This window comes from Arabidopsis thaliana, chromosome 2 (genome assembly GCF_000001735.4).
Source record: "Arabidopsis thaliana chromosome 2, partial sequence".
Taxonomy (NCBI): Eukaryota; Viridiplantae; Streptophyta; class Magnoliopsida; order Brassicales; family Brassicaceae; genus Arabidopsis; species Arabidopsis thaliana.
Genome location: NC_003071.7, coordinates 15,871,232 through 15,890,047, shown reverse-complemented (window position 1 = coordinate 15,890,047; position 18,816 = coordinate 15,871,232). Strand labels below are relative to the sequence as shown.

The 18,816-nt window shown below is 34.7% G+C and overlaps 4 protein-coding genes and 1 long non-coding RNA gene across 10 annotated transcripts; 3 read left to right on the top strand and 2 right to left on the bottom strand.

Moving 5' to 3' along the window:
- The first annotated feature begins 789 nt into the window (after window positions 1-789).
- On the top strand, window positions 790-3,500 carry AT2G37960 (myosin-M heavy protein). 2 transcript variants are annotated; one of them, NM_129352.2, is made up of 8 exons: window positions 828-1,044; window positions 1,132-1,408; window positions 1,716-1,871; window positions 1,979-2,609; window positions 2,698-2,804; window positions 2,895-2,954; window positions 3,052-3,183; window positions 3,288-3,500. In NM_129352.2, the coding sequence occupies exons 1-7, from the start codon at window positions 868-870 to the stop codon at window positions 3,084-3,086; spliced, it is 1,443 nt and encodes a 480-aa protein (NP_181332.2). In that variant the 5' UTR covers window positions 828-867; the 3' UTR covers window positions 3,087-3,183; window positions 3,288-3,500. The 2 variants fall into 2 exon arrangements, with proteins under 2 accessions (NP_001118466.1, NP_181332.2); NM_001124994.2 differs by having other exon boundaries at window positions 790-1,044; window positions 3,052-3,335.
- A 2,534-nt stretch (window positions 3,501-6,034) lies between these two features.
- AT2G37950 (RING/FYVE/PHD zinc finger superfamily protein) lies at window positions 6,035-7,753 on the top strand. The gene is made up of 2 exons (NM_129351.2): window positions 6,035-6,762; window positions 7,269-7,753. Exons 1-2 carry the CDS (start codon window positions 6,383-6,385, stop codon window positions 7,510-7,512), a joined length of 624 nt encoding a protein of 207 aa, NP_181331.1. The 5' UTR covers window positions 6,035-6,382; the 3' UTR covers window positions 7,513-7,753.
- A 1,420-nt stretch (window positions 7,754-9,173) lies between these two features.
- Window positions 9,174-9,488, top strand: AT2G08895. The gene is made up of 2 exons (NR_140428.1): window positions 9,174-9,314; window positions 9,412-9,488. It is a non-coding gene; the product is annotated as an other RNA (long non-coding RNA).
- Window positions 9,489-9,944: 456 nt separating this feature from the next.
- AtIPCS2 (Inositol phosphorylceramide synthase 2) lies at window positions 9,945-13,331 on the bottom strand. 2 transcript variants are annotated; one of them, NM_001336682.1, is made up of 13 exons: window positions 12,847-13,331; window positions 12,674-12,763; window positions 12,289-12,375; window positions 12,110-12,178; window positions 11,850-11,930; window positions 11,676-11,747; window positions 11,533-11,593; window positions 11,333-11,432; window positions 11,154-11,249; window positions 11,010-11,056; window positions 10,804-10,910; window positions 10,540-10,711; window positions 9,945-10,192 (listed from the first exon to the last, which is right to left on the bottom strand). In NM_001336682.1, exons 1-12 carry the CDS (start codon window positions 12,877-12,879, stop codon window positions 10,637-10,639), a joined length of 918 nt encoding a protein of 305 aa, NP_001324467.1. In that variant the 5' UTR covers window positions 12,880-13,331; the 3' UTR covers window positions 9,945-10,192; window positions 10,540-10,636. The 2 variants fall into 2 exon arrangements, with proteins under 2 accessions (NP_001324467.1, NP_565875.1); NM_129350.4 differs by having other exon boundaries at window positions 9,975-10,711; window positions 12,847-13,330.
- Window positions 13,332-15,075: 1,744 nt separating this feature from the next.
- On the bottom strand, window positions 15,076-17,701 carry AT2G37930 (hypothetical protein (DUF3527)). 4 transcript variants are annotated; one of them, NM_001336680.1, is made up of 3 exons: window positions 17,504-17,701; window positions 15,604-17,178; window positions 15,076-15,520 (listed from the first exon to the last, which is right to left on the bottom strand). In NM_001336680.1, the coding sequence occupies exons 2-3, from the start codon at window positions 17,074-17,076 to the stop codon at window positions 15,278-15,280; spliced, it is 1,716 nt and encodes a 571-aa protein (NP_001325201.1). In that variant the 5' UTR covers window positions 17,077-17,178; window positions 17,504-17,701; the 3' UTR covers window positions 15,076-15,277. The 4 variants fall into 4 exon arrangements, with proteins under 4 accessions (NP_001325201.1, NP_001325200.1, NP_001325199.1 ...); NM_001336681.1 differs by having other exon boundaries at window positions 17,261-17,677; NM_001336679.1 differs by having other exon boundaries at window positions 15,076-17,178.
- Between the last annotated feature and the right edge of the window lie 1,115 nt (window positions 17,702-18,816).

Below are 18,816 nucleotides of genomic sequence, written 5' to 3'. Positions count from 1 at the left end.
AGTGTTTATGACAATGGCTTGTTGTTTTGTTCTTAATGTTAGTTTTTGGATTCTTAATTAACGAGTAGTGTCCGAAAAAAAATAAAAAAAAATAAAAAAAATTAACGAGTAGTGTTATACTGAACATATTCATAAGAGTAATGCATTAATATGATTGGCGTGTTCGAAAGAAGAAAAAAAACTGCAACAGAGCTCGGCTGATGCAAATTGTGAACTTGTATATGATTGAACCAAACCTGACTCAAATTAAGCCCTTTAGTTAGGCTTTTGATTGCCACAAGCACACAAGGCACAAAAGCGCAAGCCAAAAAAAACAAAAGAAAGCCTTGTTGAAGAAAACAAAAATCAAAAATTTTGCAAGGAATGATCGAACCCATGAACTGGTTTTCTTACTCTCAGCACCTTAACCAGTAGAACTAACTGCAGTTTCAGAAACTGTAGTGTAAGAATGATTTATCAAACCAGACAGTACAAAGTAGTTAAACCCAAATTACATAAATTTCTACCAAAGTTATCAAGATAAAAAAAAACCATAGTTTAAATTGAACCGAAATTTTGACTAAAGTTATCCAGATAAAGAAACCAACGAACCAGCCGAAACCAGACGGTCCAAAATAGCTAATCGCAAAAATCTTAAAATCGAACGGTTCCATAACAATATATGGTTTTCCAATTTTGTCCCTTACAAAAAATTTGGCATCACCCGCCACAAGAAATCTCCCGGGAAAATCGAAATAAACCGTTCCAATTCCAAAGCTTCTAAAATCTCCCGCTAGTCCTTTACCTTCTTCTTCTTCTTCTTCTAATCAACTTCTCTCTCCCTCTCCTCCGCTTCTTCACATTCCGATCATTAGTGTTTTCGGAGAAATGGCGAGATCAAACAGATCCAAGACTTCAGAGCGTATAATAGGCAATGGTGAAGTTACTCCGATTCAAGTCGCCTTCCTCGTCGATCGATACCTCTGCGATAATCGCTTTTCAAAAACCAGATCACTTTTCAGATCTGAAGCTTCTTCTCTCATCTCTAATTCTCCAGTTCGCGAAGTAAGCACCTAGAGAAATTCCCAATTTTCCAATTCCAAAATTCGATTCATCTATTTGTGAGAGTCTTATAGTTTTCTGATTTCGCAGGTTCCGAATAGTTTGTTACCTTTGAATGAGATTTTAAACGAATACATTCGTCTCAAGAAGGAGAAGATTGTGATGGATCAGGAGAAATCGAAACTGGATCAAGAGAAAACTCGAGTTCAGAATCTATTGAATGGGATGCAAGATGTGATGAATGCTTATAACTCCTCCACCGCCGCAGCTCCTCCTCCTCCTCCGGTGATTACGTCGGCAGCTCCCATGGATAAACAAGTAGTTGCTTCTACTTCTAAACAGAACAATTTCGGCGTCTCTTCTTCAGGTAATTGAATATTACTACTGCTTTTGGTTTATTCTGGAACTAAATTGGAATTGTCACTATCATTAAGTTTGTGTTGATCTTGATTCCCACATGCTCTGGTTTGTGATTGAAGCTGTTATTTGGTTATCATTGATTATGGTTTTGCAATTGTGGGTTATACACAGTAGTTTTTGCTGCAATGACATAGACTTTAGACTTGGTCACCAAAATCGCCACTTGGTTGATTTGTTTTCCAGATATTCTTCATTGGAAGGATGGTTGTATAAGTTGATGTTATCAGGAACTAATGACATGTTCTTATCTCCAGGCTGCACTGTGTACAATACACAAAATGCTATGACAGTATCATTACCAGGAAACAAAAGAGTTGGGAATTTCACAGGACCTTGTATCACTCAGTCTATAACCAAAAAGAGAAAGAGTCCTGAAGTTTCTGTAGGAGCTCCTTCTGTTTCTAGGAAAGGTAGTTGTACTAATGTTTATTCATTATATACTTACATTGATGTGATGATGATACCTTTAAGTATTCATTATCCTTAAAACTTATTTTGTCTTCTTGTCTTATACTAGGTATGAAAAAGATCCCACAAGCTGCTAATTACTTGACATTTCAAACACCATCTGAAATGCAAACGCCATTGAACAATGGTGTAGCTACTAATGAGTCGTCTGATCTTACATCAAGTGTGGCAAAGTGTTTGTTTGACAAATCAGGCACGTCTCCTCCGAGCAACTCAACTTGTCCTAGGACACCACAACAGAAAGTATCTCCTCAGAGTGATAAAGAAGTGACTCCTACAAACTGCACAATTGTTACTAAGGAGAGAATCACAGTCAGTCCTCTCAAACAAATTGCTTCTTATACAGTGGAGAGGAGCCATACGGTTTCTTCTTTTTCGCCAGTTAAGTCTAATCTGAAAATGTCGAGTAAAAGAGATCATGTGAAAGGAAGGCTCAACTTCGATGATACTGAAGCCACAATGCACTTAGACGCACCTGCCACTGTGGATATGGTTTCAACTTCCTCATCTGGCTCTGAAGCAGAAGCTGATTTATTTGACATTGATTTTTCCAATATAGATCTTCTGAGTGAAGACTTTTCATTTTCGGAGCTACTATTCGATTTTGATATTGGTTGTGAAGAAATGTCAAACCATTCCCTACCACAGCCATCAAATTTCCACATAGAGACTGCTTCAGGGTATATTCTTCTCTTTGGCTTAATAACTATCTGAAAATTCTAATTATCTACTATCATTTTACTTATTAGATTCAATTCTGTATCACAGGTCATCTCCTGAATCAAGAAACACGAATCTAGAGCCTGACCAGGTTGTATCAGAGTATACATCAACAGTAACAGAAATGATTCAAGGGAAAGACATGAACACACAAGGTTGGTTTAGTCCAATCTTCACGTAACATTTTAAATATAAAACTCCTATAGCTGTTTTCACTGATAAACTCTTACTGTTTCAATTTGCAGGATCTGACTCTATGACTACTGTAAAGTCCATAACAAAATGCCTACGAATCTTAAGTCCTGGTAATTTCTCTTTCTCATGCACTGTGACATAACCATACCACAGATCTCAGTATGTATCTTTTCTTCCTAACATGACAATTTTTTCTTCTATCTGCAGCCAAGAATTGCAGACAGAGAGTCACACTTGACTGATTCGATCCTCCGAGTTGTCCACCACGCTTATATGCATTTTGAGAGCTAATCAACAATAACTTAGACCTTTTGCTTAGCTCTTAACTAGTTTATAAATGTAAGTTAAATACATTATTAATTATTTCCTCTTAGTATAGTAGTTCTGTAGCTCAATTCTCTACTTGACTATTGATAAAAGTAGAATTAACTTGTAATTTACAGTTCATGTCTCTCTATTTGATCTACCACCAAAACTTATCTGAATCAAACCAAGTACGTACTTGTCCAGCTTCTCCACTTTTTATTCTGTCCACCTAATTTGGGCCACCAGCCAAATGTTTCTGTTGAACAAAACATATCATTCAAATACTTCCAGTTTCTGGTCTTGTGTAAACAACTTTTCCAGTTTTGAACATGAAACTGTTGAGACAGAGCAACTACTTGTCTTGTCCTTTTCGATGTTTATTAAGAAACAAAACATAACGAGTCAAAAAGATAAGAAAGAAATTGGGCAGAAAATATGAGCAACACTCGTACGAGGTGATTTTAACTTAACCTCATGTGTCCTAGTTATGAAATGTATGTAAGAATTTTTCACATTTTGGAATTTTAGATTTAATAATTGTTTTAATTAATATTTTAACCTCTTATACTTGAAAAATGATTTGCAATGAGTCTAATCACATCAAGTATAACAATGAAAACTTCTTATTTTTTCTTTAGATTGTGGGTTGAAAATTCACTCAAGAAAAAATTATTTGAGTTCTATAAAGAATGATGAACTTAATTTTATTTTATTTTGATGAACTTATTCTTAGTGAAAGGTATTCAATATTTTTGTGTGTGTGTTAAAAGGTATCCAGTCATACTAGTAAAATATTGAATACGAACAACAAATCATCAGAGCTTCATCTCATGAATTTGAGTTAGTACACACTTTATCTCCTCCCTTGGGAAGATAATGAATTTTATACTTTTAAAAAAATATCTGTCATTTGGATAGAAGAAAATTCCAAATATAAGATTCAAATGAAACAAAAAATAGGTATGTCTTGTCATTAGAACCAGACCCACCAACTTGATAAATTGTTGTGTTTTTTATTTTCCATCAAAATTCGTTTTACCCTTTTTGTTTCTTTCTTTCAACATTTTGACGTGGAAAATGAGATTCCTATTTCTTTTTAGTTTTAATTTGTATGGCTTTAAGAATAAATAGATATTCCTTGCTTGTTTGAAATATCTTTCTTCGCCATAAAAATAAAATTTAATCTACGTTTTAGATCTGTTTTCTTGGATTGCTAACATTAAATAATACAGCTTTTTTGTTTGTGAATTGATAGAATATTACACCATTAAATTCATTAAAGATTTTAGTGGTATGACATTCATAAGGTTGTGATAAATCCACTTGTGGATGAAGTGTTTATTGAGGATGAGATTTAGGACCCAAAAAATTCAAGAGAATCTGAGAGTGATAGAAAAAATTGGATATATATGCACATGATGTTATAGACCTTATGGTGTAAACACATAATAGCCATATCTTGTTTCTCAAAATTGTGTTTGGCGTAAAATAGATCGACATTAAGTTGCAGACTAGCGATAATGAAAATTACGAAATTATGACTATACGATCAATTTTTTTGTTTGTTTGAAAAACACGTTAATTATCGGTAAAGGATTCTAGTTGCAAGAAAATATGGGTGGTGAAGACTGAAGTGAAAAGGATAATCATTTGAGTAAACATTTTAAAGTCTTGACAAAAAAAAAAAAGTAAATATTTCAAAGATTACTTAAGTAATAATTATTTTATGGTATTTCAACCAGAAACGAAGTTATGGTAAATCACGATAAGTGAAGTTAGGAGTGGACATTCGGGTATCCGTTCGGGTATCGAGTCTTTTTTTTGGGTATCGGGTCTATTCGGGTAGGAGGTTGAGAACCATTCAGGTATTCTAAAAATTCGATTCGGTTTTGGTTCGGGTTCGGGTCGGTTCGGTTATTTTAGTAAAAATGTAAAAATAACCAAAAATTACCCAATATATTTTTGGGTTCGGGTTGAATTCGGTTTTTTTACTCATATATACTCAAATCTACCCGAAATATCCGATTACCCGTAGATATATTTGTTACTTTTTATATAAATACAACCAAATGTAACCAAAATACTTAAATTACCTAAAAGAAAACTATACCATTTGTTACTTTTATCCCAAATATATCCAAATGTATATGAATTACTAAAAAAATCTATTTTAATCGGATTTATAATTTTAATTTTGGGTGTTTGAGATATTACAAATATATATATAACTAATATATTTATGTTACATTTGTATTCGGATACTCACGGGTATTAGATTCGGTTCGGGTTCGGTTCGGGTTTTTTCGGGTAGTGAGGTCGAGGACCCATTCGGGTAATTCTAAAAATCGGATTCGGGTTTGGTTTGGTTATTTTTTGGGTTTTTCGGTTCGGATATTCGGTTCCGGATATTATGCCTATGCCTAGGTGAAGTTATTCAATTCAAGATAAAGATATAATTTTCTTTTCTACAGAATTATAAAATCAATTTTCAACAAAGCCTTCCACAGTTTGATTACCGGTGTTTTATATACATACAAAGAATTTCCTATTACATAACTTTTATTGGACAACCAATTCCTACAAAGAGATGACTCAAAACAGGAGAGTACGTACCATTTTAAACCGTAGATTTTGCCTTTGTACCATCCAAAAATCAAAGATAAGAAAACAAAACCGGCTGTGATTAAAATTGGTCGGAGGCGGGAATGAGTCAAAGTTTATCCAAAACAAGAAAATATACATTGTAAGGACATAAATACCCCTGTATGATTCCAGTTTTAGTAAGAATCGAGGACTCAATCGGGTTTTCCGTTGTACCATCGAATAAAAATTCTTTAAATTTTTGATATAAAATTCGGTACAAGCTGAGATAAATAAAACTCGTTCTCTCTCTTTTTTTCTTTCTTTCTCTGTTTAATGTGTAATCTCTAAGAATACTTTTCATTATTAATTATAAATTTATTCTTCATCTTGTAGAACAATATCTTCTTCCTTAATAATAATTTTTTTTTTTCACTTTCACTCTGTTTTTAGCTTATTAATTCCTGCTCCATCACTACTCACTCACTCCTCCTACAATTTCGTTACTCAATTTTTATTATATTTTTTGTAAAGAACACCAAATCCACCAAAACCTTACTTCCTTAAATCCCTTCAATTCTATTCTCATTTCCATATTTATTTATATACTTTGGCATTGTAAACAAAAAGAAACATTCATTAGGCAAAAATAATGACGACTGACATCGATTTAGAACAAGGAGGAGCTTTTGGATATCACCGGAGGTCGTTGGACGGAAGTGACGTCAGCGTATATTATTCAGACGGTGAAGATGTGATGTCATGCTACTCTTACTTCTATTCGACGACTGGAGGATCGTATGAATACGAAGGAGATCAGTCGAGGAAAGTGTCGTCGGTGATGAGTCCCTCGTCGTCGGAGATAGATGATGATGATGCTACGGCGCCGCCGGAGAAAGATTGTCGGATATGTCATTTGGGAGTGGAAACGAGCGGTGGAGGTGCGATTGAATTAGGGTGTTCTTGTAAAGACGATTTGGCTGTTGCTCATAGACAATGCGCTGAGACTTGGTTCAAGATCAAAGGCGACAAGTAATTTTACTACTTCTTTTTTAAAAAAATATTTTCTTGAATTTTCAAGTTATGGGTTTTGATTAACTTGATCATAATTAGTCTTGTTACGATTCTTCGGAGATCTTTTTTTGTGTGTAAAACTTTTATTGACTTATTCTTTAATAATTAATTTTCAGTTTAAGGAATTTGTCAAACTTTTTTTTTTGTAAAATTGGAACATGTGAAGCTTAAAAAAATGATTGTAGGTAAACCACTCAAAATTCACTGTTATAATACCTTCATTTATTTTATTTTTATTTTTTTGCTTTTCAGAGTAATTATGTTAATAGTTTAGGAACTGTAAATTATTTACATGAGTTCTACCATCAAAAAGCAAAAGATGCTAAAAGCGCTTAAATAATCTGCTAAAGAATTCTCAGCCATTTAAGCACGTAATTTTCTGCGACAAAAAAAGAGTTGATCATAATTATGCACCGGAGAGTTTTGTTCACTTTATACAAAATTAACGTATTTTTTTGAAACAGAACCTGCGAGATTTGCCAATCGGTAGCCCGGAACGTCGGCGGTGCGAACGAAATGGTTGGGTCAACGATGGAAGAGAGGGAGTTGAGAAACGGTGAGGAAACAGCGGCGGGAGAAGGCGGAGGAGCAACGGTGGTGGAGAACAGATGGCAACCACAGAGAGTGGTGAATTTGGTGTTAGCTTGTATGGTTTTTGGGTTCTTTATATCATGGATCTTTCATTTCCATGTTTCCTCTTCTTCTTGAACCCATAATAATACTTACGGTATTGCAATCAAACTACACACTTTACTTTAAAGGATGCTTAAAGCTTTAGAGACAACATCGTCTCATTAAAGCCCAAAACGGTTCCTAGTAACAATATTGAAATAAATAAAACCAACTTGATGCAACAAGGATGATTACTTGGGGAATAAGGAACTGGACAATGTACTACGAGTCTACGAATAGCATTTGCCTCAACTTCTCTCTATCATTGATCTTCTTTTCTGGAACCAATAACCAATAAACTAAATTTTTGACCCCACTTACACAAGAATCTTACTTACTCTAAATACTATAAAATATAAATCATCTATAAATTATAAGAGTTTTCTCGGAGGATTATTTTGCAACTAAATAATAATATAGGCTTTATGATTTTGCCCCAAAGAAAGACACTAGGTCATCGTATGATATGACATTATTAAAAAAAAAAAAAAAAAGGTGCCTTGATAAGAGGGTTTAGTAGCAGCCGCTGACAATTTTCTTTTCCTCAAAACAGAATGAGTGAGCCAAAATTTTAGAAAAGACCGGTTTTTAGTGAAAATATTCTCTGATTTATATATGTATGTTCAGGTATTCGTAGAGTAGTTTTACTGATGTTACTCAGAGGGATAGAATTTTCACCCGGTAAGAAACATTAAACCTAGAAAGATAAAATTTTCATTTTGTAGTTGTTGTTACAAATATGTCAGTTTTTTTTTTTTTTTTCTGATATTAGCAAAAATCTGGAGTAAGAATACTATTGGGGCTGATATGAGCAAAATCTAGAATAAGAGTTTCATTGTCAGACATACAACCTACCTGACCATGCATATCATTGGTGGTGCTATAACCTACCTTACCATGCATATCATTGCTGGTGCTATTGATGCTTGTGGTTAGATACTACAACATCCGAAGACTGGAGTCTTGACCAACGGAAATCAACCGGCTAGAATTTGCTGCATCAACTGTTGCTTTGTATACTTTTCTCTAAGTGCCCTTGAATGTCCTGGACAGTTGTTGCTAGTTTTTTATCGATATGTTGCAGCATTATTTATGCGAAGAGTTGACGACCCTTCTCATCAGTCTCTTAACCCTCCTTATCACTACTCTCTATTTCTTACTGTCGAAGGGACAAATGAAGGTTCTTCTTATTATTTTTTTTCATATTCCTCTTCTTATTCTTATTCTTTTTCATATTTTTATTCTGTATGGCAAATCTTTTAGCCAACTTCTTAAGATTCCTAACCGCCTATGGGCATTATTAGAGTCACTAATTACATATTTGGGTCATACTAGAGAGTCTTTGAATTATTTGAGTCTTATTAAAAACAAATGTTCTTAGCATTTTGAACATTCGACTATGTGCAAAGACTGAACAAGCCACTAACCATCAAAACTAACCACCACAATTACTGGTGAAATAATTACAGCAATATGGAATTATATATATTCATATGGTTATAACAAAAAATTTTAAAAAAATCCATAACATTGTTGGTAAATCTCAATATGTTAAGTAAGAGATTTTACATTTATCACTAACTATATTGTTAACCTTTCGGTTTATCATCCTAATTAGGAAAAGCTTAACCTAAACTTTTAAAGCTAAAACTTAAATTCTAAAGTATAACCGGCTCGAATTCAATAAATCGGTTGATAAAGTTGTTTGTATGGTATTCTCTGAGTGGTCTTTCATTTCTCATACCGTTCTTTCTATCTTTTTATCTATCTTCTACACCATTGCTGCTAAGCGTTGAAGACCTTTCTTATCACCCTCCTTATCAACACTCTCTATCTCTGTGGGATTCTTCTCTTTTATCTTGTGTTCTCTGGATTTTGTATTTTGACTTGAAGGTTGGGTGTTGGCTTGCTATTTTGCCTGCTGAATGGCCAGTCTTCTAGCCTTCCTCCTCTGGTTCCTCCTCGCAGTTTCCGTTAGTATTGGACTCTTAGCTGCTCAGCAAGAGGGTCATGATGATTTCCATAGGAAACAACAAGAACCGAATGTACCGAACCGAAACAAAAATAACCGAACCGAACCAAAAATTGAAAAATAACCGAATGGATAGTAAATTATATAACCGAAAGAACTGAAACCAAATAGATAATAACTGAAATATTTTGGGTAACCGAAAATATCCGAAATATAAATATATTTTCAAAAATATTAGTTATTTCTATACTAAATAATTAAAAAATAATCGAAATATATATAAAATAGTAAACATATTCAAAAATAACCAAAAATATCCGAAAATATCTAAAAATAATCGAAAATATCTAAAAATAACCGAAAATATTCAAAGCAAAATAACCGAATGGATATTAAATTTTAAAACCGAAAGAACCAAAACCGAACCGAACTTTCGATATAACCGAATGGATACTAAATTTTAGAACCGAAAAAACTGATAACCGAATGAATATAACCGGAACCGAATGGATAACCGAATGCGACTAATTATGGGTACAAAATTTCACTTTCTTTGATCATACAATGAGTGAGGCAAAAGAATTTGGTCAACGAAACAAATCATAGAGGTTTCTACCACTGTAAAGAAGGCTAACAACATTCTTGTTCGTCTTCCCTTTTCCCGAGACTCCTCGAAACTCAGCTAGTCACCTCCGCACTCTTGAATCGTTATAAAACCAACCCATAACCTCCTCCTCTCCCGTGCTGGAAAAACAACACCGCATAACTCAAGATCCGAATACAATTGAGACTTGATCTACTAGAACAAAAGAAACACCAATTCTTGTCTACTTAATGACTCAAAATAACAGGACCTTTACCCATGTAATTCGAGTTCTAGCAAGTTGATGATGATTTTTATATAGTCATGTAATCATGATATATTTTATATAGTTGGGTATTTGTTTTTTTTTTCCACAATATAGTTGGGTATATATATTAATATCACAGACGACAATCATTTGTGGGTTGCCAATTCCAGAAAACCGGAGTGGCACGGGCTAACAATATCCATGACTACTGTTGTAAAGTCTATAACAAAAAATGCTTACAAGGAAATCTTAAGCCAAGAATTGTGATATTTTCTTCATCACAGCAGATAAAAACTACACACTGTTGCTGTCCATCTTTTCATATAATTAGATCTTTTCACGCGCCATTCATTGTGTTATCCGTGTGAACTCCGTTGCTGTCAATCTTCCCGTTCACCTGAGCCCTCGGTCTCTACAACCCGCACCAACAAAAAACATTTTAAGACCAAACTATTGGATTTGTTCAGATTAAGAAGGAGAACAAACACAGATGCAGATGCGTACCCAATCAGCAGGGTCAACACCGTTTCCATTCAACAGCTTGTGGTTCTCTTCTTTTGTTCTGTCTTTTGAGATTACTGGGAGCAACACAGCAGTCCGATCTGGTAATTCTGTGGTATTGACGTTTGAGGAAGATATGAGAAACCATGTCTCCGCAAAAATAAGACAAATAGTGTTAAGCTTCAGTGAAGAAGGTTATGAGATCAAACCTGGTAATTTCTTGTCTAGACAGAACACCACCAAATTCACAGTATACCTAAACAGTGGAAGAATCAACACAACAAGTCAATATATCTCTCTGTATTCAGTGAAAATGTTTATTGGGTCAGTTTTTGTGTGATAGTAAAACATACCATGCAACAACTACATCGACACTGTAATGTTTACGAGAGGCAATGATCAAGAGGCTCTGCACAATTGCAGTGAGCCACCCAAACAGCTTTATGAACCTGAGATATGGGATAAACAAAAGAATGATGCAGAGATGTGATTTACAGAGAAGCCTTTAAGATGTTGCCAAAAGAAGTTTTACCTTTTAGTGCCATATTTCTGGTAAGTACGGACAAAGACTAGAGTGAATATCATGTGCGATGAGAAAATCAGGTCTCCGCATCCATACATCACCCCATGAGCTGATGAGATCAAAGTCATCACATGAGAACATAAACAAACAAAGAAATGCCTGTAAACACAATCTAGGACTGGGGAAAGAGAAATATGTAGTAGACTCACGGTTAATCTCGAGAACCTCAAGAGCGCTTTTGGGCCATGGCAACCTAGAAACTTTAGAGCCCTATAGAAAAAAGTGCGCAAAATTAAGCTTAACCGATTAGACAGATGAGACATTGTGTATGTACGTATCTCAGTTGATTTACCTCACGGCAGTGATAGTTAGGGCCAGGAAGCTGAGTTGAATAGAAAGTTATAACACGGAGAAACTGGCAGGCCTGAAAACAGAAACATCAATAAACTTCAATATTAACAAGACAAAGTAATCTCAACAAGCTTAAATTATAGTTCTAGCGATAACTATTAAGGCAGGAACTTACAACTAAGAATGCTAGAACTCTGCACCATATCAAAACGGTGTATATCTTTTTGGTTTTCAGAATGAATGGATGGAAAGTCCACTGCAAGAGAGAAGCACAAGGAGTGTTAATATCGAAATGTACTAATGTAATGGCTGATCTGATACAAAAACTGTCACAGTAAGATTTAGCTATTACTAAGAACATATAACCAGAAAGAGAGCCAAATCGTACATAAATCTTAGAATACTGAGGAAACTATCAAGAATCGAAAGACTCACCAGGAAAAACGAAAGAAACACACTAGTGAACACGGTTTCACTTATGTAGCTTCTCTCTTGACCAAGCTCCTATACAATGGAAAAACCAAAGCAATAGTAAGACATCAATTCTAATCCGATGAATAGTGAACTCAGGACAGAGCATATAGCTAAGCTGATAATATATCTAAGAGACAAACCGGAAGAAGAAAGAAGCCAAGATCCTGAAGTGTCGGTCCCGGGCGATGAATATAATGAACTCCTTTAGCAGCTAAACCATGAATGTACTGCACATAAGAAACTCAAGATGGGAGATGCTACATTGTTGAACTCAAAACGAAACCCAACACACATGTTTCAGCTGAGAAAGCAAAGGCACAAACTTTCTCATAAAAGTTACTATGTATAACAATTAACAAAACAATCATAATTACAAGTATCCTAAGTTTTCCATTTCAGCCATCATTAAACACTCATCATAAGAAATATCGATCCAATTATTCTGAAATCTACAAAAGCTCTCGAATCTAACATATCAAAGTTCTCAGTAATGAATCAAAGTATAGAGTTTTAAGATGGTGAAACCTGACAGATAAGACCAGCGAGAAGATATTTCCAGTTCTCAGCAAGAAGACCAATCTCCGTCGATATCTCAGAGCAAAATCTCTTCCATAGCTATCAAACAAAAGAGCCCAAATCAGTCAAAAATCTGAAAAACCCAGGATTCGACTTAGGATTAAGAGAAAAAACCAACGAACCTTGGAAGATTCACGACGAATATAAAGTGTCATCTTATTATTCTTGTTTGTTGATGATGTTGTTCTTCTTGTATTGTGACAATCAGTTCCATAAGTATACTTCACACCCCAACAAATTGGGTCAACATCATCAAAACACTCAACCAAAATCGTACGTACCCTTTATTAAATTATATACTCTCTCGAGCTTCTCACCGGAAAAAAAAAGATTGGATTTTTAGCCGAACCCAAATTCGACGGTCAACGATCGAGATGGTCGTGAATCCAAGATCTGAGAATAAGAAATAACGAGAACGAGAGAGACGTAACGAAAGAAAGTTAACAAAGAGAGATCGAAGAAGAAAGTTTAAAGAAGATTATCAAAAGTTTTGAAGTAGAGAGAAAAGCGAAATTTTTCTTTAGAAGAATCTGAGAAATGAAGGCATAGATTAAAAAGGCCTAGAGTTCAACACGGAGAAACGGTTGAATTGAAAATTATTATATATAAAAACAAAAAAAGTATAATTCAAACCACGAAACGAAAATTAGAATTTATACGAGGAAAAAAAAAGTTTCTTTATACGAATAAAATGTTTAGCTAATTAGACTAAATTCTCCAATATTAATTATCAGAATTTATATATTACAGGTTGATAGCTGTTATATAGTGAGCTATATGATTTTTATACCAAAATTAGAGAGTAGTGACTGGTAGAAATTGTAGGAGTAGAATATTTCTGTAAAATTTGGGTGTATTTAGCTGTTAATTATTCATTTTTGCTATTAATTTAAGTATTGATGAAAGCTTAATGGATGTGTAACAATTATCAGTTGTTAAATTAGTATATGAATCAACTTAACAAACTGTAAAATACATGAGTATAAATGAAATCATTCATGGTGGTCTAATGGTAGATACATTCGATTCAATACTATTTCAAATATGGTTAGCCATTCTATATGATTTAAATGGTAAAGAAACAAAAAAGAAACTCAGCTATTAAAGTAAATTTTGTTTTGCCTTTTTAAGAAGTAACTATGTTAGATCAAGTAATGAAAATTGTTGAAGGCAAAATGTGAGCCGTGCAAAACAAATTTGGCTAGAGAGACTAATGAAAGAAAAGTCATAAAAGTCTCCTTAGGAAAATATCAAAAATATTGAAAGTCAAATCTTTCAATGATTCAATCAACCCATTAAATTTTGGTGTTCCAGTTACCATCACTTGTTTTCAAGGATTGCTAGCATTTTGGCCATTTTTGGTCCGACAAGCCTCACAACTTTGGCTTTTATCTTCTTCTCATTATTTTTTCTTACATTTCTTTGCTACTCCAAAAAAAAACTCCCAATAACTGTCGATTGATATGTCCATCACAGTAAGTCTTTCATACGTTTTCTTAACCTTTTTAAAAATTCATTTATCTTAAAATAGCCTTTTGATTAAGCAGACTTGTATTCTAGAATTCTCAAAGAGAACTTTAGAACAAGTGTACTCATTTATTAAATTATTGTCAGAAAATAAGTATGATGTTACTATCAGCATTCAATCCTATTACATGAATTGATTCATATCAAACAAGTTTAATGCACGTTAAAATCATTTTCACTCATTTCGAACCTTTTTTTTTCTTTTACAAAAAGTTCATAGTAAGAAGAAGTTTCTATGTAAGTTTTCTTTTTCAGGAAAGATTCTAGAATATCATATTATCAGTCCCAGCCTGTGTTTTGTTTTAAAAGAGTCTTTTTCATTTTTTAAATGGTATGCAAATTTGGAGAAAAAAAATTTATCTTCTAAGAGAAAAACCTTTACTTTATAATTTTATATGATCAATTTATCCGAAATAGGAAACAAGTGGTATATTCAAAATTCTGATAAAGAGCTTTTTTGTTCAGTAAGTAAAACTAAAAAGTAGTCAGTGGTCACGAGATGAAACCCACCAACCGTTATTGACGCTTTAATTTAAAATTTCGAAGGTAATGTCGGGGTAACCAGAGTTAAGTAAGTGGCCAATTTGCAAATCTTAACAAAACTTAATTAAGGTTTAACTATATCTAATTGAGAAAGAAGAAAAAAACACTACACGTGGAGGAATATGATTTGGAGAAGCATGTGAGTACGTAGGGTAATGCAGCGAAGCATGTCTGTCAAATACGGTTTCTTCCTCACATGCCTCTCTATTCCTTTTATCATCAAATACTAAAATCTAAAATAGTTTTGATTCAACCGAAAAAACGTCTCGAAATGAGTTTTTCTGAAAATAATTTCAGTTCGATTTTTTTCAAAGGACTATAGGAAAAACCATAAGCACTATATTATTCATAAATGCATTTCACTATTTTGTACATTACCCAAATTCTAAACGATTAATTATGCCATGTAATTCTTAATTACAATTATATTAAAGCCCAGCCCAAACCAGATCCAACACTGTCTAAGCCCAACTCTCTCTGCCTCTAGACCCGACCGATTGGAGAAACCGGTGGGTTCGTTGCGTACTTCGCCGGTGTTTCTCTCTTTAACAGACAATCTCCGATCACAACCACTTCTTCTTCTTCTTCCTCCTGACACCAACTCTGATGACTAGTTACTGCTAACGAAATAAAGAACGCTTCCAAGAGAGAGATCGATGAGCCAAACTCAACAGAGTGGAGTTCATCGCCGTGGCTCACCATTTTGAAAGCTGGCTCGTCTCTTTCCTGTGAGAATCAAATCAAATTGTTGAAAAATGACTCAAACCATCGATACCCGAAAGCTGCTTGAAGTGAACAAGTTAGTTTACCTGATCAAACAATTGAAAGCTTGACAAAGTTTGAGTCTTTGTATGATTATAAGACAGGACACGGAGTTTGCAACCGATGTCCCAACCACCGCAGTCACATTCTCCACCGGTTTTCCACCGGTTAATCAACGGGAGAGGAGAATTGTTACCGTCTTTAGGCAATGTGTGAACTCCACTTGGGAGTATTATTGTAGTTGTGTTTCTTGTCTGAACTATTGCTGCAAGCTCTTCATTAGTCGAGTCAACACCGAACAAAACAGTTTCTGATTTGTGGATTGATGAATCTGAAGTAAAAGTAGTAACAGTCTTCATTTCGCCGATGATTGTATGTACAAATGGATGTTCGTTCTTGTGGCGGCTTAACCAGTTTCCGGTCTTGTTCTTTACTTCGTTGACGGTGTACAATGTGTAAGACCGTGTAGAAGAATCTGAACTCTTCATGGTAGCTGCGAGAACATTATTGCTGTTGTCTCCAACAACGAACTGAAACAGATTGATACCTTTTCTCAATGTGAATTGTAAAAGAGCGTGAACTCTTGAGCTGCTTTGCTTCTTTTCCTTGGTTGGTGGTCTTGTGTTGGAAGGTTTTGAAGCCACTTGTAATGATGGTACATTATTTTTTTCGGTCTTGGGTTTCAATATAGGACCTGATCTAGTTCTGTTGTGACCATTAGACTTTGTTCTGGTCGAGTGAGTGGTGTAAACTGAGTTGGTGAATGTCAAAGGACCTGATTTAGCTGAAGCATGAGATGTGCTTGACAATGACGATGAGCTTTCTTTGGAACTGAAACTTCTACTCATCTGACTAAAACTGAAGCTAAACCGCCTGTTAGGTGAAGGATCTCTTTCCTTTTTGGATGACATTGTGGGAATGTTTTGATCCAACAAGCATGGTTTCTCTTGGTTTCTTTCCATCACACTCACCGGACTTGAACACTCGCCTTCTACATCATGCCTTCTGTCTTGACATTCAACTGTTCTAAATTTCTCTGATCCTGGAGAGATACACGAGCTAAGCTCAGAGGCATGACTTAGTTCTTTCTGCTTCATACTCAGAAGTTGATGCTCTCGTTTTCCCTTTTGATCCACTCTCATCACTGTATCAGCATCCGTTGCATCTGAAAATGCTTGTGATCTAACTGAGAAACTCTGATTCCTCATTTGTTGAGACTTCGAATCTACCTCCAATCTTTTGACAACACCGGTCGATAAATCTAGCTCCAACGAACTTGCAGCTGTTTCCGCGTAACTACAACACGCTTCTTTGGTTCCATCTGCATTAGTATCCTTCCATTTCTCAAACTGTTTCCAATCCAAAACCCCAAAACTCAGCGCCTTTCCGCGGAAATCTTCTTTCGTTCTTCGAAGATACCTTGGCGGATCCAACATATCATGCTTCACCAGCTCATCTTTACCTTGACACAAGGGATGTCTATCTTCATGAACCTTAGAGGCTCTTTGTTGCCTCACCATAGTGGTAGAATAATTACCAGCAACCTCAAAGCAATGACTCTATACTGCATTCAGGGACTAAACCAAATCTTAGTTTCTTCATCCACCTTTACACTAACCACTCTGCAATAACAAAGACATAAAGTTTAAGCATAAAAATATCACTAGAGAATTCATTGGAATTACACAATTCAGTACTTCATACTCAATTCTTAGCAAAAGCTAAACAGTCTCTTGAAGAATTGAGGCTCTAGAGGATATCAGTAGATCACAGATCTAACTAAAACTTAGGAGAATCAGAAACCTTTGCAAGGAAATCAGCAAATTTTAGCAATGGGATCACCAAAGAAGAAAGAGAAAGGAAAACGAAATTGTAACTTTCCCTTTTCTTTTTGTCACTCCAAACCAAACCAGAGAGAGGAAAAAGTGGGAATTAGGGACCACTTACGGAGAAACTCAGGCAGATCGGAGAAAGCAGTGAGAGGAAAACGAAAAGGTTGGAGCGTGGTGGCGCGAAATCAAAAGGTAGAAGACGAAGGGAGATGAAGAAACAGTGTTTGAAGGATTCTGACCGAAGCAAAGTACTTAAAACTGCCACTGAAGTCCAAACACTTGAGTTTTCTGTTACTACTGGATTTAATTCTTTATTAATTATTCCACTCTCTCTTCCGTTAAATATCCATTTTTACTCTAATTTAATAAATTAAAATATTTAAAACATTTCTTATAGAAATAATAATTTTAGTGCAAGTTTTCTCTAGTTTACTGAATTTGGTAATTGTATCTTCTTCCTCTTACATTTAGTTAGAGGATTTGAGTACCTTGTCGTGGTGAAATCTATTGGATGTGATTATCAAATCGGGGTGGTCCAAAGGTAGTGCCGCATGAGGTAATGAGTAAGAAAGCTGACAGTGATTTCATAGGAAAATTTGGTCCGGCTAAGATATAACTGTTTCGCTATCTATTTTTTTTTTGTGTGTGTGTTTTGAATCATTATTGAAGTACTGTTTCGGCTGAAGAACAAAAAAATGTATATAGCTACATGCCCTTAATTGCAACTGAATTGATGTTTTCTCTTTATAGGTGCCTTGACATTAAGATCTAGATTCAAAACCAATTATTCAAATATTTATACACTTTACATTAATAAAGTGAAATTTGAAATGCATAAAAAAAGCAAAGTGTAGTTTTGAAATAGTTTTCACTCATCACAAAAGTTTAAAGTGGATTATACTTGAGTTGGAATATCCGTATAAACAAAGGTTAGATGATGGAAAGTGGACTATACCCATTAAAGATCGTTCTCCTCACCTTCAACGTTGCTATGCTTCGTGCATCCAAGTCTTCAAACTCATAATCTTAAGTTTTTTTTTTTTTTTTTTTTTTGGTTGTTTGTTTTTTGTGTGTTCGCGGTTAAACTTGTGAAATAGAGAACGTGGCCTAGTCGGTGCCCGCCATAAGCATAGACGCATAGTTGTTTGTTTCTTGGCAATTGGCATGGGCAACATTACACTCTTCCATCATGTGTTAAGGCTTCTCTCGTGGAAGAACGCAAACTTGACGTAAAGCATATAATAATAAATTGGATAAGTTTAAAAATGTTCTGTTGAATCGAGGGGATCGGATTAGTATTTAGCTCTTGTAACATGGGCTAGCTCACCTTTATCACTGAAAATTTTATGTCACTTTTTGTTGACATAATCAAAAAATTTCGTATATCGACTAATCATATGATCGATTGTTCCCTAGTCTAAAAACAAA